We start from the raw sequence: 25412 nt of genomic DNA on the forward strand, positions 1-25412 counted from the left end.
TAAAATACAACAAAAAACAACCCATGGTTGTAGCTTTTATCAGTTTGGAAATATTTTCATATAAATCATGATAAGTGCCAAAATTTCAACCTTCGGTCAACTTTGACTTGACCGAAATGGTCGAAAAACGCAATTGTAAGCTAAAACTCTTACATTCTAGTAATATTCAATCATGTACCTTCATTTTGCAACAAATTGTAAGTCTCTACCACAATATTTCGATTTATGGTGAATTTCTGAAAAAACTTTTCCCCTACGTCTGCACGCGGTAACTCGACCGAATATCTCAGAAATTCTTTCGTCACTTTGTCGTAATGTTTGCACCATTTTATATTAGTCGTTACATAAAGTTTTATATATGAAAATGTGTGCAATTTCATGTAGAATATAACAGAAAATAACTCATGGTTGTAGCTTTTATCAGTTTTGAAATATTTTCATATAAATCATGATAAGTGCCAAAATTTCAACCTTCAGTCAACTAATATTCAATCATTTACCTTCATTTTGCAACAAATTGGAAGTCTCTAGCACAATATTTCGATTTATGGTGAATTTTTGAAAAAAAAACTTTTCCCTTACGTCCGCGCGCGGTAACTCTGCCAAACATCTCGGAAATTCTTTCATCGCTTTGTCGTAATGTTTGCACCGTTTTATATTAGTCGTTACATAAAATTTTATATATGAAAATGTGCGCAATTTCATGTAGAATACAACAGAAAATAACTCATGGTTCTAGCTTTTATCAGTTTTGAAATATTTTTATATAAATCATGATAAGTGCCAAAATTTCAACCTTCGGTCAATAACTCGACCGAAATGGTCGAGAAACGCAATTGTAAGCTAAAACTCTTACATTCTGGTAATATTTAATCATTTACCTTCATTTTGCAACAAACTGGAAGTCTCTAGCACAATATTTCGATTTATGGTGAATTTTTGAAAAAAACTTTTTCCTTACATCCGTGCGGTAACTCGGCCGAACATCTCAGAAATTCTTTTGTCACTTTGTCGTAATGTTTGCACCGTTTTATATTAGTCATTACAAAATGTTTTATATGTGAAAATGTGTGCATTTTCATGTAGAATACAACAACAAATAACTCATGGTTGTAGGTTTTATCAGTTTTGGAATATTTTCATATAAATCACGATAAATAGAAAAAATTCGACTTTCAGTCAACTTTAACTCAACCGAAATGGTCGAAAACTGCAATTGTAAGCTAAAACGCTTACAGTCTAGTAATATTCCATCAATTACCTTCATTTTGCAACAAACAGGAAGTCTCTAGCACAATATTTCGATTTATGGTGAATTTAAAAAAAAAAAACTTTTTTTTACGTCCGTGCGTTAAGAATTCATGCATCATTTTGTGATAATATTTTTTCTGTGTTGCTTTGATCGTTTGACAATTTGCTATGTACCAAAATCATCGCAATTTAGTGTACAATACAACGAAAAAAAAAATAACTCGTTAGCTTTAACGGTTTTGCTCACAGCGCGATTTGTATACAATTATATATGAAATTTTTTTTTTGCGCTGTCATATATTTCAATATTTATATATGATAATGAAATTTCTTTTCATTTCTGATGGTTGCATACTAAACTTCAGGCAATGACAAAAAAAGGAGCCAAAAATGAACTCTTAATCTTAAAAACTAAGCGTGCTGTGATTTTCTGAAAAAACTTTTTTTCCGCTTCGGCGCTAACTCCCGAACGCCACCTGCATACGACAGACACTTTTGTAAATAGAGGCTCGGCGTTTAAGGGTTAAGAAAGAGAGGAATAAATCTTCTTCCGCTGTAATGTGATCTGGTTACTGTGAGGTCTGCTCATTATTCCTGTTAGCTGTCATTTACATATATTTTGACAGGTGTAGAGCATGCATCTTAAGCAGCTCAAACTCTGTGGACAGAAAACCCATCTAGGATGATGACTGAATATTATTCTCCAAAGATGTTCAAAATGTACAGTTATGTCATGAAATACGCAAAAGTAGGTACAGTGAAAAAATTATTTTTCAATTGCACACATAGAACTGTCAATCTACAGCAAGCTGAATAAAACAGCAAAAACACAAAGCCACAAACTCACAAACATTGACAACAAAAACTTACAACTTTGATGATTGTTTAACAAAATAATATACAATATGAGAATACTGAATACCAGAAACAGACCCACTTTTGGTGCAGGAAACTAAGATGAGAAAAACTGAACTCTTTCAAAAGCATTTGCTACAAATATTTGCTCACCAAATAAAAGAACAACAAAGTCTAAGAATGAGAGCATTTGATAAGTGCAGTGGAGGATTTCCCCTTACCAAAAGGTTTGGCCTGTCATGTAACTGGGTTCACCTGCCCTGACCAACTATTAAGATTTATGTTAAATTAAGGGAATCAGAAATTTAAATGAATGCATCTATCTCATCATCTCATTTAAATATAACTGTGTCTATGCCATTCAACACTGCAATTACCCTCCATTGTAGCAAGGGGTGCAGGAATCAAGTCTGGAGCTAAAACTGTAGTTAAATGTCTTTGGCGATCCTGGGCCTCTGTTGATCCTCCCTGTGCAGCACCTGGGCCACTGTTTCCACCAGCATGCTGTTCTTGACAAACCTCACACAATATGTAAGTCCCACCTAAAAAATCAATGTCTTGTGGTCAAATATATGTACAGAAGTTGAAATGTCCTGTCAGTCAAAGACAGTAATACGAAAAAACAGCAACTAATGTGTCACTTCCAATATAGGCTTAAAATTTATCAAGAATAATATTTTCTTCAATGAATATTGTTGCCCCCCTCAATAATATTTACCATATTTGATGGCATATAAGACCCCCTTGTTTCCCAAAAAAGCCTCACAATATACACTGGGGTCTTAAATGTGAAGTTGAGGTACCTGGTGAGCTAAAGTTTACCCAGTGCTGTGGACTACCAGTACTTGTAACTGGCCTACTTGGCCAAACTCAAAAATATGAAATTTGAGTAATTATTGGTAAGATTACAGTGTTACCAGTAATTACTCAAATCTCATCATCATCATCATTATTATTATTATTATTATTATTATTATTATTATAAGAAGGTAACAAACCCTCTCTCAAGCATGTCTTGTTAAAGAGAATGGCAGCATTAGTGGAACTGATTTTATATATGGTCGTCTTGATTCTTCTTATTATTTTCTTCTCATCAGGGCTGATAATTGCTAATAACTGGCCAATGTTCATAGTCTGGATAAGGCATTGGTTTCTTGAAATACTGATTTTAATACATATGAAAAAGGAAGTTAAAAGTGGTGTGTGATCGCTGTAGAGTTTGCAAATTACAGAATCTGGAAATCAGGATTATTCTGGTGTAGAATCTTCATCGTTGTTCTAAAGGCATAGCGGAATTCCAGCATTTCTAACTGTATCATCGATTCATTCTCAAGGAAGGGTGGGCTTGTTCTGGCTGGAATGGGGTTGTTAGATGGTATTTATGGTGTTCCAGGTGTCCCGTGTTATGAGGGCTGAATTTCCATTGGCTGGTTCAAGGGATTAAGTTCCTGAGCCAAAACTGTCTCCCAGAGGTCAATGCTCGCATTGGTCTCTGCATGCAGACGTTGGAGACTGGAAGGTTAGTATTGGGAAGGTCATTGTCGGTAGATGGGGGTACCACCTGATTGGTTCTTTCATTTGGCTCAGCACCCCAGAGCCGAACAAACGAGCCAATCAGGTGGTGCCCATTTACCAACAGTGACCTTCCCAATTCTACCCTCCCAGTCTGCAACGTCCGCACACGGAGACCAGTGCGAGCATCGACCTCTGGGAGGGACAGTCTGGTTCAGGAACTTAATCCCTTGAACCAGCCAATGAAAATTCAGCCCTCACAACACGGGACACCTAGGACACTATAAATACCATCTAATGACCCCATTCCAACCAGAACAAGCCCACCCTTCCTTGAGAATGAACCGACAATACAGTTGGAAACGGAATTCCACTACGCCCTTAGAACAACGATGAAGATTCTAAATGAGAATAATCCTGATTTCCAGATTCTGTAATTTGCAAACTTCCTTTTTCATATGTATTAAAACAGTATTTTAAGAAACCAGTTCCTTATCCTGACTATGAACATCAGCCAGTTATTAGCAAATATCAGCCCTGATGAGAAAAAAATATCAAGAAGAATTGATAAGACCATATAAAAAACCAATTCCACTGATGCTGCCATTCTCTTTAACAAGACATACTATTATACTATTATTATTATTATTACAATAAAATCCCTCAAACTGGCCCCAGTGGGACCAAAGGATTGTTGGTTGCCTGACTAGCATGATAGTTTGAAGAGTGCTTAAATCCATACATTGATACAGCAAAGGACAGACACTCTCACACCTTGATGCATTAGACAGCAGACACAAGCACAGTGAGACTAAGCACAGCAAAGCACTAACTGCAGTTCACTAACCTCTGCCTCCCTCTCTCAAAAATCTGTATTGACAAAAAGAAGCGCTCTCTCTCTGTAAGAAAAAACTTACCAACAAAAGAGAGAGAGAGAGAGAGAGAGAGAGAGAGAGAGAGAGAGAGAGAGAGAGAGAGAGAGAGAGAGAGAGAGAGCAAATACAAAGGAAGTTTGTAGCTTGCCTTACAGTGATGTACAGTATACATGTAGGTATGCACATTCTCAGATCGAAAAATACATTTAACACTATACTACTATATTGAGTACAATACTGTACTGCATTACATAAATGCCAATAAAAATACTGTACAAGAGAGAGAGAGAGAGAGAGAGAGAGAGAGAGAGAGAGAGAGAGAGAGAGAGAGAGAGAGAGAGAGAGAGAGAGAGAGAGAGAGAGAGGGCACAGTAAGTGAATAGTTTACTGAACTAAATTTACCCAATGTACATAAACACACACACAGGCTAGGCTTGCACACTGAACACACACACACAGGCTAGGCTTGCACACTGAACACACACACACACACAGGCTAGGCTTGCACACTGAACACACACACACACAGGCTACACTTGCACACTGACTTTAAAAAAAAATACACAATCATGTACATAACTTTAATTAAACTTACTGAAAGTTATACTCTTATACACAAACTTTTAAACAATATCTTATATTTAACCTACAATTTTGTTTTTGGTTTTCATTTGTTTGTAAATTTAAGCACTCACAAATTCACTGTCACCCTCGGTTATCCCTCAGAGGTGGGTATGAAGGGAAGTGTTATAAAATGTTTCCTCCTAAATCTAAGCTCCTTTGTTTTCTCTTGTAAATTACTGTAGAATTACAATAAATAAGATTTTTCCTCCTGTCCTAGTTGCAAGCTTTATCCAAATTTTTTTCTGCCATACAATATTTTGATAACATTAAATTCTTATATATAGATACAAATTTATTTTTTCTTAATGCGGCATTCCCTTCTGAAACTGGGGGGTCTTATATGCCCAGGGGTCATAAAATAAGGTTACAACAAAATAAGACATTTGTAAGCCTGCTTGATAATTCATATCAAATTTTAAGAAACAACAACATTTCAGAATGAGTAAATAATATTAAAATTTTATAAATATTTCTATAATTTATCATCAAACAACATTTGCATTTAATATTCCATATTCTTTTTAGTACCTCCTACAACAATCATATAATCTGCAGCTAGGAAAGTACAGTAAACACTCTGTAATAAACAATTTTCAGAAAAATGAATTAAACAGCAGCTACGTAGCTAAAAGCACAATGCAATTTAATATATATATTTGCAACAAAAGTTTGCAAAAACGGAACACTCAGTTACATGTATATTCAGTACTAACCTATCAGAGTACCACACACTCCAGCCATCCAAGGCCGAGCACAACCAGGATGAGTAACTCTCATGTGTTGACGAAGGTTGCTGGTGGGATGGTAACAGACTTCACAAAGACTTAAAGCTCGTTCTCCCTCATTATTGGTAGCTACCTGCAGTATTTCAAAAAGGAATGCTTCTTGCAATCATCTAGTCTATTTACTGTTATACAACTACTCCTAAAAATTTCTTTTCTTTCCACCTGATATGTAATTTTTAATTTGCACATCTGTTGAAAAAGAATAAGCCTGAATGGTTGATCAATGAATACTATTTGATACCAGCATTCATAAATATTTTTTTACATTTATTATTACCTTAGTGAGCTAGAAAACAAATAAAATGGATCTCTTAGAATCTTATAAAATACTTTTCTTCCCTAAATAGTACAAAGTTTACCATAAACAGGCATCCTTTCACCCTTAAAAATGAATAATTTTATTATTACTATGATAAACCATCCACTATATTAATAAAATAACAGCAAAAATATAAAGAAGATGATAGTTATTTTTGTCATCATGCATGTTTACCAGATATCTATCCTTTCTTTCCATGATGTGGGGACAGACATATGTGATGTTTCTATGATACAATAACATGTCTCTCATCTAAATTCATTAATCATAGAGTTTCTTACTTGTTCCAGTTGCAACTTTATCCTGAAAAGAATGCACCTGATTGAGTTGGCCAGAATCCTACTACTGTACTGTACTGGTATGTGTCAACACTCATTCCGTTAAGCGCTACTTGGAATCAAATGAGTGTATAAGACACATGTTTTACTATCAAAGAAACATAGCTTGCTCATTACAACTCAATACTCACACGATGCATGACTCACTATTTAGGAAAGAGAACGAGAGAGAAACTTTCCCAGATGTCACAAATCTGTAAGGCAAGTTTTGGATAAAATCCTTGAGGCCACTTAACAGTGGTTAGGCTTGAAATAAGGAGTTCCAAATATTGACCTCCAAGGGGCCTTAGAAGTAAAGCAATGGTTTGTACTCAGTAGAGGGACAGGATCCATAAGCTCAAGTACTCATCTCAACTACATGGTTGAGTTTGCTTTGTGCATTCTAAAGGGTACGAAAAAAAAAGTTGAGATAACCAAGTAGTAATAGCCCTTCCTGTACCACCCTTTATACAGTCTGGTAAATAGTGACTATTGGGCACATTACAACTTTGACAGATGTGCAAGAAAGTGGAGTGGCACCTCCACATACCAGCCCCGAGGATGGCTACCAATTCCAAATAAAGTTTGGAGGCTGCAGAGGTGGGAATTGCTCTGGTTTGGTGGGCCCTAATTCTAAGCAGTGACAAGTCCTCCCTAGATGCCCCTGAATATGACCTTCCTGAGCCAGAAGGACAATATTTCTGAAGAATGGGAACTTGCTCATTCCTCAATCTTATGGGGAATTATTCTCTGATGTTGAATGACACAGGGGAGAGTCCTAATATCATCTGGGCTCACCTGCTGGGTCACTGCCACAAGATCAAGAGCAGAGGCAATGCTGATGAAGGATCAGTGTTATGCAGGGGTCACGATGTCTCTGAGGGCATGCAGTCTTCATAATTAGGCCCTGGGGAGAAGCCTGACTGAGGGGTTCTTAAGGCAGCATGGTTAAAATCCTAATGCCAGGGCCAGGTCCTAGCTGTGTGGCTTAACTGTCAATGTAAGAAAAGATCATGTGAAATGACAGATCAGCTCTAAAAAGTCCTGCTTGTATCCAAGTCTATGCCCCAACTAAGTAGTGCCCAAGAAAAGCCCGACCAATATCCCTTAACCCTTAAACGCCGACTGGACGTATCATACGTCGACTAAAATTGTCTGTTGGGTTCCGAGTGGACGTACCGTACGTCGACTACAAAAAATTTCAAACTTTGGTCATCTTTGACTCGACCGAAATGGTCGAAAAACGCAATTGTAAGCTAAAACTCATACATTCTAGTAATATTCAATCATTTACCTTCATTTTGCAACAAATTGGAAGTCTCTAGCACAGTATTTCGATTTATGGTGAATTTTTGAAAAAAACTTTTTTCCTTACATCCGCGCGGTAACTCTGCCGAAACTTTCAGAAATTCTTTTGTCATTTTGTCATAATTTTTGCACTGTTTTATATTAGCCGTTACATAAAGTTTTATATATAAAAATGTGCGCAATTTCATGTAAAATACAACAAAATACAACCCATGGTTGTAGCTTTTATCAGTTTGGAAATATTTTCATATAAACCACGATAACTGCCAAACTTTCAACCTTCGGTCAACGTTGACTCGACCAAAATGGTAAAAAAACGCAATTGTAAGCTAAAACTCTTACATTCTAGTAATATTCAATCATTTACCTTCATTTTACAATAAATTGGAAGTCTCTAGCACAATATTTTGATTTATGGTGAATTTTTGAAAAAAAACTTTTTCCTTACATCCGCGCCAGAAATTCTTTCGTCACGTTGTCGTAATGTTTGCACCGTTTTATATTAGTCGTTACATAAAGTTTTATATATGGAAATTTGTGCAATTTCATGTAGAATACAACTGAAAGTAACTCATGGTTGTAACTTTTATCAGTTTTGAAATATTTTCATATAAATCACAATAGTTGCCAAAATCTCAACCTTCGGTCAACTTTAACTCGACCGAAATGGTAAAAAAATGCAATCATAAGCTAAAACTCTTACATTCTAGTAATATTCAATCATGTACCTTCACTTTACAACAAACTGGAAGTCTCTAGCACAATATTTCGATTTATGGTGAATTTCTGAAAAAAAAAAAAAAAAATTTTTTTCCTTACGTCCGCGCGGTAACTCGGCCGAAAATCTCTGAAATTCTTTCGTCACGTTGTCGTAATGTTTGCACCATTTTATATTAGTCGTTACATACAGTTTTATATATGAAAATGTGCGCAATTTCATGTAGAATACAACAGAAAATAACTCATGGTTGTAGCTTTTATCAGTTTTGAAATATTTTCATGTAAATCACGATAAATAGAAAAAATTCGACCTTCGGTCAACTTTAACTTGACTGAAATGGTCGAAAACTGCAAACTGTCAGTTGTTATTTTGCTAAAACACTTACAGTCTAGTAATATTCAATCAATTACCTTCATTTTGCAACAAACGGGAAGTTTCTAGCGCAATATTTCGATTTATGGTGAATTTTTGAAAAAAACTTTTTTTTACGTCCACACGTTACGAATTCATGCATCATTTTGTGATCATATTTTCTCTGTGTTGCTTTGATCGTTTTACAATTTGTTATATACCAAAATCATCACAATTTACTGTACAATACAAAGAAAAATAATAACTCATTAGCCTTAACCGTTTTGCTCACAGCGCAATTTGTATACAATTATATATGAAATTTTTTTTCACACTGTCATATATTTCAATATTTATATATGATGATATTTTTTTCATTTCTGATGGTTGCATACTAAACTTCAGGCAATGACAAAACAAGGAGCCAAAAATGAAATCTCAGTCTCAAAAACTAAGCGTGCTTTGATTTTTTGAAAAAAACTTTTTTTCCGCTTCGGCACTAACTCCCGAACGCCGCCGGCATACGGCAGACACTTTTGTAAATAGAGGCTCGGCATTTAAGGGTTAACAGAATAGAGGCACTGAATGCAAAAACATTCCATCCCCTACATCAAGAGGTAAACCTTGCCAAACGCCCAGGAACTACTCCAGCCCTGGAGACAGGGGTCACAATGACCATATGGTAACTCCTCAAGTGCCTGAACTTCACCAGCACTTGATGGATCAAGCTGAGAGAAAGCAATGTGTAGGCCTCTATGTTATCCCACAATTGGAACATCCCACAACTGAAGCCTTGTTTTCATAGTCAATATCAATGGGTTTGGCTGTGGAAAGTAATACAGTGGCAGTTTGTGGTTGAAGGTTATTGCAAACATTGAAGGACCACTCTGAAAAAAAGGCTCTGGTATTTCCTACTCAAGGAGTTGGCAATGATGTTCTGAGACCCACCAATGAACCCTAGGATGAGAGCTAATCGTATAACCCTCTGCTCATGTGAAATATTCTACTGCTAAGCAGCACAAATCTCTTGAGTGAGTATATCCTTGAAGCTTAATATAGGCCAGGGTGGTTTTGCTGTTGGTCATTAGTCTCATGTTTTTCGTTCCAATGTGTCACAGATGCTTGGAGGCCACAGAAAACAGCCTGCAGTTCTAACATGTATATATGCCTCTGACATTATTCTGCTGTCCTGATGGTCTGACATTATTCTGCTGTCCTGATGGTCTTCCTCCTGTCCTGAATCCTGTTTCTCTTTCCACTAGTGGATGTCCATTCTCTGGCACCAAGACAGGCACACCATCCAGTAAAGACACTCCTGCCTTCCGAGATCCCATAAGAAAATGCTGGAGAAAGCTAATCCTGAATCTGGTGAAGGGAAACAGCTTCTCCAGGGGAGGCCAGAAGTCACACGCCACTTGCCACTTCTATGCCATTGGAGTCACATCATTTGAGAATAGATGGAGGATGACCCTCACCTCACCTCTGGGGTGCTGATGGACATCCCCAGATATGCTGCTTTTATGGATGGGGTCAATTCTGATTCTTATCAGGTTCTCTGTTAGAGCTTGGTAGAAGAGTCTATGATGAGTCAATCATTCACATAGTGATAAAGGTGAATGCTAATCCTGTAAACTAAGGTTACAATTAGAGTCAAATTCTCATGAAGATGCTGTTACCAATTTAAAACAGGACACTGAATTGGTACACCTAGCCCAACCAAAGATATTTCCTAGAGGCTGGAAGGTTCAGGATGTGGAAATTCATGTAATCGTGAAGTTGCTCAGGTCAAGATCCGATAACTTTGCAGTGAAAAGTGTGAATGGTCTCAGTTTGGATTATTTTGATTTCTTGATGCTCTTGCTATAATGGTTAACCATATATGATTCTTTTTTTACTGGGCAGAAGTCCTCATTGAGGATAGTATTTTTTTTTTTCTTACTAAGCTGTTATTGCTTTTGGGAGATCCTGTGCATGCTTTCTTGTTCTCCTTTGGTAACCAAACACCATCTTTGTGAGCTGATGAATACTGGTGTAGTTTCTGAGATACTTAAGAGTTTAACACTGATTCTTCTGAAGCCTCTTGAGATGACATTGGTCTTAGGTGAAAAGGCTTTTTGATTTTGTTTCCTAGGTCTAACAGAAGCATATGTATATTCTGTAGAAGAAACCATATACAAGTCAGGTGCTGGAGGTTCTTATGTAGCTGCAAGAGCAGATACTGCTGAATTTTGGGAGAAACAGTGGAAATTACTAAAGTTGCAGCAGTTTTAGATGTTGAAGGTTCTTCTGTGGTAGTTACATTAGAAGAATTATGATGATCATGAAGTGATTGTTTTGCAATATTTGTCAATTTCAGTAACAACCTCTGAGGAGGATTCTGCTAAATTGTTAGCACCCATGATTCTACTGTGACCTGCAACATTCGCTATGATCTTGCAACAGGCTATAGTCACATTCCATTACAGGTGTCATTCAGTACCTCATCACTCCCTACAGTGAACCCCCTAACTGATTGCCCACCTGCTGTTAACTCGGATTTCAAAAACCAACAGAAAACCAGATCCTTTAGGGAAATCAAGAAAAGCAGGCTGTGGTGAATAGTTCAACTGCCAGACACCTTACTGTGCACTAACCCAAAATGTAGAAATGACCATCACAGGAGAGATCTGAAAGAATTCTACTCGAATATAATTTCCGCTAAGCTTGCCTCCGGCAGGGATACCTTTAGATCTCGTCAAGGCAACTCTCGTAATATACCTGGATGGAATGGCTTGGTTAAGGATCTATATACATATTCACGAGAAATGTTTTTACTGTGGAGGCAAAATGGTAGCCGGAGGGAAGGACACTTTGCACTGTTAATGAGGCAGGTGAGAGTGTAGTTCAAACTTGCCCTTAAGCACTGCAGACTGAATAAAAAGCAACTAAGAGCTGATGCAATGTCTAGAAAATTAGAATCTAGCGATTACCCTCCTCTTTGGGAATACATTCAATCCCTAACCCCAAAACTAAAAAGCTATCACAAAGAGTATGAGATGCCGTCGGTGATGAGGCTATCGCAAGAATGTGGGGCGATCACTTCAGCACTATCCTGAATTGCACAAATGATCAAGACTCCATAAGGGATGTAGATAACCTCCTTACTGATAACATTCAGTTTCATTTTGCCGATTGTATAACACCAGGTAACATCAGCAATGCCATAAACAACCTACCTAATAACAAATCGCCCGGCTGCGATGGTCTGCCTGCTGAAGCTTTCAAATTCTGCCATCCGATAATTTACATTTTGCTAGCTGCTCTCTTCAATGTGTGCATAATTCACCAAGTTCTCCCAGACTCCCTACTCTTAGTTCACTTCATACCATTAATAAAAAACAAGCTAGAGGATGCAACTGACCCTGGCAATTATCGTCCGATTCCAATTACTACAACTGCATCGAAGATGCTTGAGTCCATTCTTCTAGCAAGACTTCTCCCCTTTCTACACACTACTAACAACCAGTTCGGCTTTAAAGCAAACCACTCAACCAACACCTGTATCTACATCCTGAAAGAATTGCTGGACTATTACCTATCATCAGCTTCTCCTGTTTTCCTATATTTTGTAGATGTGAGAAAAGCATTTGACAAGTAAACTACCTGAAGCTCTTCCTGAAGCTGCACAAATGAGGCACACCTCTATATCTAATTGGCATTTTATGTTGTTGGTTCTCCACACAGCAATTCTGTGTCAAATGGGGTAATGTATTGTCATACACCTTCGGCTTCCTAAACGGGCTCTGGCAAGGGGGCATTCTCTCCCCTTACGTGTTTAACACGTACACAGATGCCCTGAATGTCAAACTGAACTGTCTCCCAATCGGATGCACTATCAACGAAACAACAATAAACAACCTCCATTAAGCCAACAATATGGTTCTCATTTCCCCATCAGTGCAAGGTCTCCAGCGACTCATCGACACTTGCCGCCTAAATGCAGAGGAATTTGATATCCTATACAACGAAACCAAGACCCAGTGTATGCCGCTGCTCCACAGATCGCTTAAGCATATTGCAGAACCGCAAATTTTCCTCAGAAATCATTGTCTGGAATTCGTGCATGAATTTCTGTACTTGGGACACATTATCACGGATGATCTAAAAGATACAGCAGACACAGAACAGAGGCATCGTAAACTATGTGCAACTAGCAACATGACTGCAAGGAAGTTTGCCTTATGTCACCGAGACACGAAACTGCTGCTCTTCCACTCATAGTGCTACAGCATATATGGGTGTTCCCTTTGGACGAACCAAACCCGAGAGACCACGAGACGTATCACTATTGTTCACAATGGCATTCTGAGATGCCTCACAAACACTCCTCACTATCACTCTGCCATGCAGATGTCCACAGAAAACCCCCTGGATAATTTGAAAATCATTGCTAGGCGAACAATGTCCAGTCTGATCACCCGACTGAGAAACAGCAGCAATTCACTCATACAAAGCATCCTAAGCAGTGAGGCAAGAATGAGATCTAAATTGTGGGAAAGAAGGGATAATGAGGTGTCTGTTCCTTACATGACTTATTCTCTATTTTTGCAATTATGAAGTGCTATCTCCAGAATCTGTCGTCTATTATTATTATTATTATTATTATTATTATTATTATTATTATTATTATTATTATTATTATTATTATTATTATTATTATTATTATTATTATTATTATTATTATTATTATTATTATTATTATTATTATTATTAATTATTAATTATTATTATTATTATTATTATTATTATTATTATTATTATTATTATTCTACGTTTTCTTATTATTATTGGTGTTTTTCCTTTTTTTATTATTACTGTGAATAATATCATGGTTGAATTTTGCAACTTTCAATGCTCATATTTAGCCTTCTGGACCTGACTTATGCAACCACCTAAGGTCCCTAGCTGGAAATTAATCATCTGCAATCTGTATTTTTAATTGTTATAATTTTTAATATTTTTTTTACTATTATTCTCCATGTAATTAATGTCATTACCATTATTATGAATTCTATTTTTTCTACTTCTTCAGCAACTGTGTGGATACTGCCAATTATTATTTTTATCATGTTATGTATCTAGATTGTATATTCCATGTGTATGGCCCTGAGCTGCAATACATGATTATTATTATTATTATTATTATTATTATTATTATTATTATTATTATTATCATCATCATCACTTGGTAAAGGATTTTCTCACACCCAAGGACTGCCAACTGGAAAAAAACAGAGGGCCATATTTCCCTATGAAGGTGTTTCCCGAGCGGGGACAATCGCAGTGATTTCCAAGGACCTGCCCTGAAGAGGAATAATGCCCAGGCTGGACAGGATGTTTCAGGTCCTTAGACAGCAGTTCCCACGCAGCTGGGTCTGGTACAAGGTGGGCCAGAGCTGGGCTAAAATTGCACAGACAACATGCAGCTGACTCCCCTCCACATGGACTGCATCCACAGTCCGGCATCCCTAGGAAGCAGCAGTATGATGGTTGGACATGTGGTAGCAGCAATGACAGTTTTTGTAACAGGAGCAGCAAGATAGAATATTGCCTCACTTGGGCATTACAATTAAGGAATGTAAAAACTGGGGATGAGCAAAGAGAGCAGGAATGCAATCTAATTTGTCCAGATGGCGTGGCAAGAAGTGGTGTCTTGCCTGTGGTAAATTGACAATACATCACCTGTAACCCATGCCATATCCCTCACATCTGGTGGAGGCATATTTTCAACTGAATTACATTTATGCAATGCTTTGCCCAGATTATTTTCCTTTTATAACACGAAAACATTCCTGAATTACAAAAAATGCAGATGCATAATTTTAGGCTTCAAACAGAAATATAAATGTAAAATATATTATTTTTGTCTTGTCTCTCAAGTCATAACAGACAATAATCCTTTGAATGACTGTTATTTTGTGAGGAGAGTTCTGTCAATTAATAAGAAGGCAGTATTCTAGTGACACAGCCAAGCCATCAAAGTTTCTCATACATACAGTACCTGGCAGGGTGCTAAATTTCAACAGAACCATGATCACTGCTTTCCAACTTCTGCCAGCTAAGTCCTTATTTCTACTTTTCAGGAGATAATGGTTAAGTCCACAGGACTTACCTCCATTAACGCCCTCCACTCGCGCTCCCTGGAGGCTGACAGTGAGGACCCTTGCGCTACATCTGTAGGAGCGATGGTACTCAACCAATGGTCAAAGTCATTACCCAATGTTCCAATGGCATCATCGGATGCTCGTAACTGCTCCTCAAACATTGGGCCACCATATCTAAAGCGAGTTTCACTTCTTTGTGGTGGCCTCACACTCTCAGCATCTCTAGTATCTAAGCCACGACCTTTAAATGAAATAAGTCATTAAAACAAGATTTATTAATATTTAAACTACCAAATGCTTAACAAGTAGAAAACTCGTGGGTTCATAAAAAAGAAATATTTGCCAAGCTTTTCAGGAAACACTTTGATCAGCCTATGTATTTGCAATTATGTTTCTTAATATTATACAGACAAAGGTTAATTCATACTAGACTTCATTACAAAAATGTTCAGAAGACAACTTTACAGTATAAAGCTGAAACTTTGCAAAAATGTTCAGAAGACAACTGAATGCTTACTGATAGTATTCCCAGGATAGACTTCACATCAAGAAACTGAATGAGCTTTTCATTCTTCTTAATCTTATGAGCATTTCTCACATTACCCTTAATTTCTCTTCATAAATTTTGCCAAATAAAGTTATTTTTGCAATTTCAATTTTTATAAAAGAATGCATAAAATCCACAAATGAAATATCTTTCTGTCTTTTACAAAGCAAAGGAATAAAAATGTCAATATTAAAAATGAGATGCAAATGGCAAAATATTGCACAAAAATCTTTGTGGTGGAATTTGTGTATTTTAATATACATAACTCCTACATAAAGTAGAGCAAGTTTATTTAGGAATAGGATAGAATAAAAAGTCATAACAAACTGGTAATTTCAGCAAGGTGAACAAACTTAAAACATTAAGGTCTATCATATATACAACTTACAATAGTGAGTGGAAAATTTTTTGCAACCTTATTACAGCAAATAATTTTTTCAAACATCAGTTATCTTATATCATTATTTGAGTATTTCATAAAAAAATGCAGAATAACAATAAGAATTTTCCCTTTTTTATTAAAAAAAGATCGACACACTTTGATATGCCATGTTCAACCTTGTAAGGACTAGCTCATTTTCCTTGGAATGTGTGCACAGGCAAGAGGTGCTGTGGTTCTTCAATAACGAGTTGAAATGAAGAAACAGGTATACGGTATACAAATTTGATACATTTCCATTAAAATAAATGTTTTAATTCTGTGGTTCTATGCCTTATTTCAGTTTTTTGAGCTTTTTTACAAAAACTGTGTACCTTATGAAGGTCATCTTTATTTATAAAAAACAAAATAAGATACAAACAGCAACACATTTCTTCAAAATAAATTTACAGCACATTGCAAAAATTACCAAGGCCACATAAGAGTACCTTAAAAATAACTTTTAACAATCCCAAACCCTTATTTTACTTTAATAATCTTAATCATCATCACCTCTACTCCCTGTGCTAAACAGGGCCTCAGTGAAATTCTGCCACTCATGTCTTTCATGTGCTTTTATCTTCCACAAATCTTCCTTCATCGCCAGCCTCCACTTTTGTAGTTCCTTTCCAATTAGGTCTAGGTCCTCTAACTCTTCTGGTGCTCAAAAGAACCCAGCTAACACTATCACATAATATTCTCCCTCGGGTTATACAAAAGATATGTGTAAACAATCTCAATTGCCTTTTTATCATTACCTCATCTACATGTGGAATTTCCATAATTTTCTTTGTGGTATCAATGTAACTCTATCCTGCCATCTGACTCTTAATATTCTTCTTACAGTTTTATTCTCTAAATGGCAAAATTTTTTATATATAAAGATCATACTAGCCTGATGTATAATCTTATTGTCACATGCAATTTTGACCCATCTGATTTCCAAACCTTTTGACCTACCTACTGCTTGATTTTCCCTCTCTTGGTCTTTCACTAAATTCCAACTTGAGAGAACCTATATGGATATCACTGTTCCTAAATATCTTAAAGATTTAATAATCATGGTACTCATATTTTCTAAAAACACAAAAATCAGCTCGTAGCACCATAAACTAAATTCTAACTGTTAAACAGCACATGGCCTGGAAGTTCTTAAAAACGGTAATATTGAAAAGCTTTCCTTGGTTCTTCGAACAGTTTTCATCCTGATAACATTAAACTTGAAATCCCAGCTCTACAATGACTGGTAATTACCTCTGCCACTTTAATCTCTGTCAGAATCATACAATAACCTTTTTTTAAAGCCAATAATACACTACAAGAAAATTATACAAAAGCCAATATTGATTTAAATAAGCTAAATACTTTAATCCTCTGAGAAAAAGCATTGAAGTAGTGTGGTGAAACCTGTCAGTAGTATACAAGCATAAACACACCAAGTGTCTACAAGCTACTGGACTCCCAAGGATTGAACAAGAGCAGGGGCGCACATATCGTTATGCATCTACCTGTTCATCATTTTCTTATTCAAGAATTGAGTGTTCATGGCATTTTGTAGACTAGAAAATTGGGCTGTTTTTATAACAATGGGTTTCAGCTAAAATAAAATGCCCTCAACTGCACAGGTGGGAGCTGAAATAAAATGCCATTAATTGCACAAGTGGGCACAAAAAACTATTTCATAACAAAAGTGATTGTACATTTTCAGGAATACAAACATGATTTTTATGTAGCCTCCATTTTTCTAGCTTCCACTTTTCAAGGCATCACACACACACACACACACACTGTATTGGCAAAAAAATATATGGTGAACACATGTAGAAGTTTACTATCTACCATCATAATGTGCTTACAGTCTCTGGTACACTGAGTCCAAATGTACAGCTTACCTGAAGAAGACCTTGAAGGAACCATGAGGGAGCGTATATCAACACACCCTCCTCTACGAAGAATTGTTGTTCTCCTTCCACTGAAGTCCTGTTTTAAAAAAAATTAGTGAAATGTATAATTTCATCTCTATATCTGAAACAAAGGAGATCTATAACAAATTAATATTAGAAGAGTATCAATAACAATAAGATTTATCCCCAAAATACACACAGACCACAACCTTTCCAAGACATAATTATATAACTCACTAATTTATCTAGACCAGCATCACAAAAGAATAAAGTCTTACCTCTAAGGCATTCTACTTTAACCAGAAAGTTATACAAAGTAAATCTCACCCTACAATGCATCACCAATGGTGGACATGCATACATCATTACAAGTCATTCAGATTTTCTGCTTTTTAATGGCTGATAAACATGTGTGTCATAAACATATCTTTCTTAATTGGTTACATCTGGAAAATATCAATGCACTTGGTAGCAACAGGCATTTACCCTCTTGTCTAGTCATGCATGGTCAGTTGCCTTTTAAGTGGTTCACATGCGGTTGCCTTACTCAATAATGCTTTCTCAGCAACACATGGCTTTTGATGCAATACCTGCAGCATGCAGGTACTGCTTAAGTCTGTGTGGTGTGGTGTATTGTTGTATGGCCCCACCTCAAGCTAAGAGTGTGAGGAAGGTTTAATCCTTTAGAAAAATCTTGAAATTGTCATGAGAATCAAGGCAAGATGGTCTTTAGAGTGTATCATGGAGGTGGCTGAAGAAGTAAGCTAGTGACTTTGGGAAGATGTCCAAGAGTCAGACCTGCAAAGCGATGGCAAAATTCTGTCATGAGGACATTGAACGGTCAACCTTGATCTGGTTTGGGTAGTAAAAGGTGGCTGCATGCACATGTGGTGCTGAGTTGAAGGCTGCAGCTACCTATTTTGCAGGCCTGCATGGGGTTGCAGACGTTAAGGCCCCTGGATACTGGCTGTTTCAATTCCAGATTCAGCGATAGGTTGCTAAAAAGAAGCATCATGATGAAGATTTGGATGCTTCCCAGGAGGGAATAAAGGAATTTCAAATTCCCTTTGTTGATGTGCCAAGTTCATTCAATTGGGAGTCTGTGATCTCTTTGTCGCTCCTCAACGACCAGGACCCTCTAGGCACCTCAATGCCCCTTCTGACCAGCTCGCCACTTCTTGACATCAAGGAGGTACAGGACCTCTATGATACAGAGGTGTTGAAGGGGGGGAGGAGAACTTGTAAACCACCTCGCAAGTTTTTAAAATTCTGGCCAATATATGCAGTTTTGGCACTGCACACAGGAAAGTGAGAGAAAAATTTGTTAAATTTTAAAGTCTGTAATTATTTATATTGTGTTTAGGCAAAAAAATGAAATAGAAAGTGATACCCGTGTTATTCACTAGTGTATTGTACGTACACATACACCTTCTGTAGTGTGTACTGTTTACAAGTGAGAAAAAGGGGTTCACTTTTTCTTTACAAATATGGAAAAATAAGCTATCTCATTGCCTTTAGCATCAAGTTTTCACTTTAAAGTGTGATGATTGTTGTTTATAAGCATATTTAGTGTAAATGGTTATGCGATATTGACAAAGTAGAGGAAGTAAGGGTGTGGAGTTGCTGTTTTATAACCATATAGTACAGTAGAGTTTTTTTTTTTTTAGCCTTATCCAGATTTTTCCTGTGTCCAGCATGGCCTTGGCTCTATTATTGTGGATATGAGAGAGATTACTGAATATATGAAGCTATCAGTCGAGAAACATGCCAAGCGCCATCCTGGGTCAAAGTATTTTTTAATTTAATTTATTATATTTTAAAAATGGCACTTGGCATGTTTCTCGATTGAAAAGCTCATATATAAAAATGGCATTTTCATTATACAGGCAGTCCCCCGTTATCAGCGGGGTTCCGTTTCTGAGGGTGTGATGATAACCGAAAATTGCAGCTAACTGAAAATCGGCGATTTTCAGGGGTTATCGGCGCCTCTGTTAGGTATGTATCAGCGCCAATACCGAATTATCGGCGCCCATAAGCAGAAATCGGTGATTTTCGGCGCCGAAAATTGCTGATTTTCGTCGCTAGACAAGCACCCAAAACCGGATCGCTGTTAACCGAGCCCGCCATTAACCGGGGACTGCCTGTAAAATTAAGTTTCAAATATACTTACCATGTAATTACATAGTTAATGTTTCTAACTCACAAAGTACCTTTTTTTTTTTTAATTCCCAGCGCTTCTTCTGTATTTGTGTAGGTGACAGGCCTTGCCTAATATCGGGGAACACGGGGCCTGATTCTGTAATTACTTAGTAAGTATATATGAAACTTAATTTTATTATGAAAATGTCATTTTCATATAAGCAACTTACCAAGTATAGGCAGTTCCCGGTTGTTGGCGGGGTTCCGTTTCTGAGGGTGTGATGATAACCGAAAATCAGCGCTTTTCAGGGCTTTTTCGGCGATTTTCAGCGGTTATCGGCACCGAAAAGTGCTGATTTTCAGTTATCGGCGCCTCTGTTAGGTATGTATCGGCGCCAATACCCAATTATTGGCGCTGATAAGCTGAAATCGGTGATTTTTGTCGCTAGACAAGCCCCATAAAGCCAGATCGCTGTTAACTGAGCCCGCCATTAACCGGGGACTGCCTGTAATTACATGGCTGAATCCTACATTGAATGGAGGTGGGACACAGACATATTCTACTCCAATGCTTGTTGTTTCCTTACCTGGTAAGAGAGCTACTGCAGGTGAATACTGCCTCTGGTTGGTGCTCATCTTAACCCATAGTGGTGTGGCTGTTAACCTGTGGGTTGCCTCTACTTAAGTGGGAGCTTTGCAGTGGAGGAAAAGCCTGATGGCTAGCAAAGCATACAAAAGGTACTCTTGCCCAGGGCACAGTATCAAAATTAAAAAACAACCAGACAATGCTGTCAGCTACTCTGAAAACACATAAAACACACCACAACCTATCCACTAAGACTGTACCCCCAGGGCTCTCCAAAACTCAAACTCTACACCAAGGCAAAGGGATAATAGGAGAAAAATAGTTCTTCCTGTAATTCCTCACCCAATACCATGCCAGCCACTAATAACGGTTCCAAGGTACTACGATCATCAAATACTGTCTCCACTTCCTTCAAATAGTGAGAGGCGAAAATAGACAGGCACTTGCACTAGGTTGACTGAATAATGGAAGTCAGGGACATATTATGCCTGAAAGCCAAAGAGGTTGACACCGCTCTAATATTATGAGCTTTCGCTTTAAAATTCGGTAAAATATCCTCATGGATCTAGGAATGTGCCTCTGAAATCGAATGTAACTCTGAAATCAAACCTCTCATGAAGAAAGACAAGGCCTTCTTTGACAGAGGAAAAGAAGGGTTCTTAACTGAACACTGAAGGTTACTGGATGGACCCCTGATCTTTTCTGTCCTACTCAGTTAGTATCTAAGAGCTCTGACTGGACAAAGTTCTCTCTCCTCTTCCTCCGAGCCAAGGCTGTCCATTAAATTCTTAATGGAAAAAGAATGAGACCAGGGCTTGGACGGGTCCTCGTTCTTGGCAAAAAAGCCTAGGGTGAAGGAGGAAACTGCACCTCCGTGGGAAAAACCTACTCTTTTATCAATGGCTTGAATTTCACTGATGCATTTAGCTGTACCTAAAGCAAAGAGGAAGTGTGTCTTGCATGTGAGATTTCTAAGGGAAGCAGAATGAAGGGGTTCAAAAGCTGGACCCATCAGCCATTTCAGAACCACATCCAAATTCCAGGAGACCAAATTGTCCTTCCTCTGTTTCGTCATATCAAAGGACTTTAACAGGTCATTAATATCTGAGGTCGATGAAAGATGGGTGCCTGGGAGTGGGTGCTTGGTGCTCAGGAAGTGGCACTTGACATTTGGAAGTGGACGTCGGGCGCTTATGAGCTGTCGCTGAGCGCTTGGGAGCCAGGTGAAGGTGCTCTGCCATTGAGCGCTCAGGTGAGAAGGCCTCCGGACTGTCCCATGTACACAAAAGTGGATGCTGATGTACAGGAGCAGGAACAGAAGGGTCTACAGCATAATTACAAGAAGGCTGGGGACTGGTAATAGAATTCTTATAATGCTTAATAGACAGTGGATCTGGATGGCAACCAACATCCTCGGAAGGGAGCTTAAGCAGTCAGGAAGTCTAGGTACCATTTGTGGCACCTCCTGTACAAACTGTAATTGTCAGAAGAGCGTGAGGATAATTGATGAACCTCTGAAGACAAGCCTTTCCAATGGCTGTTTGGTGACACCTGGGACTGTGCAACAGGAGCTGCTGAGGGGGCAACTACCCGTGGGCAAACCCCACCAGCCTCCCTTGGATTTTTGGTAAGTCTTCTCCCAGGTTCAAGGGAGCAGGAGAGGGATCTCGGTCTAAGGGGACTGGTGGGACAGATTGCCAACTCCTCCACTGGCACTGCACTCTCACTCATCACTTTATCCATTGTCACTTTCAACGACGCTCCTAACTCTGCCACTGTACTTAATACAAGGTTAATTTTCTTATTGAACCTGGATCCAAGACTGGTGATGGCATTAGGGTTGGAAGCAAGGGAGCCAGGCACGGGAGTAGTAGGTTGAACAGTAGGAGGGCAAGGAATAGGAGAAACAGTAGGAATGGGAGTAGTGGGGAGAGCAATAAGACTAACCTTTAAACTAGGTTTGGGCGTAGCTTCTACACTATGAGAACTTCTCTCAGCTCTAGAAGCCGCTTTCCTCCTCCTCCTCTCTCTCTCTAATTTGTCTAAGTGGGACTTCAGAATTTTCTACTGTTTACTATCCCACGAAGAACATTCATTACAGGTTTTCTCAATGCTACACTCTTGACCCCTACATTTACTACAGATCGAATGAGGATCATAAGCTTTTGTGAGTGTAGTCTTATAGCCTTCGCTGCAATAGCAAATACTCAAACTGCTAGAATCCGACATAATTCAGAAAAAACTAGGGAACCACTCAAAATGTGATAATAAATTAACAATAGCTTGCTGCACATCCAAAACAAAGTAATTGTAATTCATCAAAACCTGAAAAGACAACCGAAAAATAATGAAAAAAAAGCTATTGCAAATGGCACCGATGTGTGTACCAGAGCCGGCAGAAACGAACTGAGCTTACCTGCCAGGCTGTTTCCTGTGTTTCCCGATAGTGAAAAGGGCCTGTCACCTACACAAATACAGACGCAGCACTAACACAAATAAAAAAAAAAAAAAGTTGCCAAGCGAGTTAGAAACATTAGTTATGTAATTACTTGGTAAGTTCCATATATGAAATGACTCATCTTTACCACCCTGTGACTCAGGAGGCATCAATGAAATTCTGCCACTTGTATCTAAGTTCTAATCCAGGTAAGAAACTAATGAACATGGCTTCTGCCATTACCCCTTGACTCCAGCTAGCCTGGTTCTTGGTTAATTTCTAGAGCGAGCAAGTTTTACAGCGATGGCTCTCCTGGGGAGAAAACATACTACAGTCACCGCAAATAGAAATCGGACCTACTTGGCAACTGGTAGCATAAACATGATTATCATCAAGGAAATATATAAAACAAACATAATAGAAAATAGTAGCACCTATTTTAATATTTAGTAATATTTCCCTTGGCTTTAAGAACAAGTTTGAGTCGTTTAGGCATGCTGTCGGCCAGTTTCTGGAAGTATTGCAAAGACATTTCATTCTCCCAGATTGTGGTGATTTCTTGTTGCAGGCACATGAGGGATGATGTGTTGCACGACTGAAGCTTCTTTTTCATGACATTCCACCAATTTTCGATTGGGTTGAGGTCAGGACTGTTACCAGGCCACTGTAAGACCTCAATATTGTGATCAGTGAGCCACTTGGTAACTTTCTTGGCCTTATGATAAGGAGCACCATCGTGCAAGAAGACAGTGCAGCCGTGAGTCTCATATGAAGGCAGGAGGTGATCTTCAAGAACTTGAATGTAGCGGTCAGAATTCATTGTAACATTTTTTGGGAGGAAGTGCAATCCTCCATGACCTCTTAAACCACTGAAACATCCCCAAATCATGACAGATTCAGGGTGCTTGACGGTGGCAACTGTGTAGGCAGGGTCGAATCTGCTGACTGAAGATGGCCATCTTACTGTGGTAGAACGGCCCTGAATACACTAGAATGTTGATTCATTTGACCACATGACCTTCCTCCAGTCATCAGCTGTCTAGTGGATGTATTTCTCGGTGAAATTCAGTCGAGCTTTCTTCATACGATCTGCCAGAAGAGGTTTGCGTGCAGCACGGCAGATGGGCAGCTGGAGGTGCTTCTGGAGACGGTGTTGGATGCAGCGGATTGATACATCTTTTAAGAGGGTTGGGTGACTTGTTTTTAGCTGAGAAGCTGTAAGACCAGGGTTTTTACATAGTTCTCTCACAAGAAGATGATCAGTGGCCTTGGAAGTCTTCCGTGGGCGTCCAGGATAAGGTTTTCTTGGGGGAACGATGTTGGGTGGTAGGTCACGAGCGGCAGCCAGCAGCAACATTACGGTTGACTTTGCTCAGCCAGTACGTCTACAGATTTCTTTAATAGGCACTTTTTCTTGCCTCCAGGCTAATATGCGAGCCTTCTCCTCCTTATTCATGTGTGCATGACCTATATTTAGGGAATATATAAAGAATTAAAAGGCAAGAAATGCTCCAGTCCAAATACTGGGATCTTAGGGGCAGAGCAAATCAAAGCAATAACCTTTCCCTCTGCTGTCTGGGTCAGCACTGAGTCCTGAGGCACACACCTCCCACACACACTAGCACAGGAGAGTTGCCAGATATCACCAACCAACTCTAGCTCAAACCATAGGGCAGGAAACACAAATAGATTTCGGACATCTAAACAGTGGATTCTCATGGGTTAGGTCCGATTTCTATTTGCGGTGACTGTAAATGTTAATATACAGTATACTGAATCTCCATGTTAGATTAAAGTTAAAACTGCAAAAAAATTCTGGAAAATATAATTTTCACTTCATTTAACACGATGGTGATCATGAGACATAAAAAAATTATAATTCAAAAGAAATTTTCCCATGATGTGAGTGAATTCAGGATTGCTTCATTTTAAAAGATAAATTTACCATGAATTCAATTACAAAGATAATTCCCTTTCTTAAATTTCATCACTCAACTGCTCTATAGTATAACCCATATTGGGAACCATTTCATAAGAATTTGTACTTGCATATCAGAAAAACTATAAATTCTATTTTATTATCAGATAAAATCCTGTACTCTAAAACAGGGTTCTTCAGACTTTTTCAGCCGTGACCCACTTTTTACTGACATCATTCCCACGACCCATACAGAAAAATATTGTACAAATGACCAGAAATATCAAAGAATAGAAGGATAAAAACTGAAATGAATATAATAACTGTGTTAAAAAGGCATTATAATCAGAATTATAAACATATATGTATGTGTATATGTATATATATATATATATATATATA

General features: G+C 38.1%; 1 protein-coding gene across 1 annotated transcript in view; it reads right to left on the bottom strand.

Annotated features, from left to right (window-relative positions):
• LOC136831091 (probable E3 ubiquitin-protein ligase HERC1) overlaps positions 1–25412 on the bottom strand; it is an 801341-nt gene that overhangs the window by 191622 nt on the left and 584307 nt on the right. Inside the window, exons 45-48 of the mRNA XM_067091041.1 lie at positions 17919–18006; positions 15070–15302; positions 5831–5975; positions 2484–2648 (exon numbers count right to left, since the gene is read on the bottom strand). Of these exons, the coding sequence (XP_066947142.1) occupies positions 2484–2648; positions 5831–5975; positions 15070–15302; positions 17919–18006 (631 nt within the window). The remainder of the gene's footprint in view (positions 1–2483; positions 2649–5830; positions 5976–15069; positions 15303–17918; positions 18007–25412) is intronic.

The sequence above is a fragment of the Macrobrachium rosenbergii genome, chromosome 48 (assembly GCF_040412425.1).
Source record: "Macrobrachium rosenbergii isolate ZJJX-2024 chromosome 48, ASM4041242v1, whole genome shotgun sequence".
Lineage (NCBI taxonomy): Eukaryota > Metazoa > Arthropoda > Malacostraca > Decapoda > Palaemonidae > Macrobrachium > Macrobrachium rosenbergii.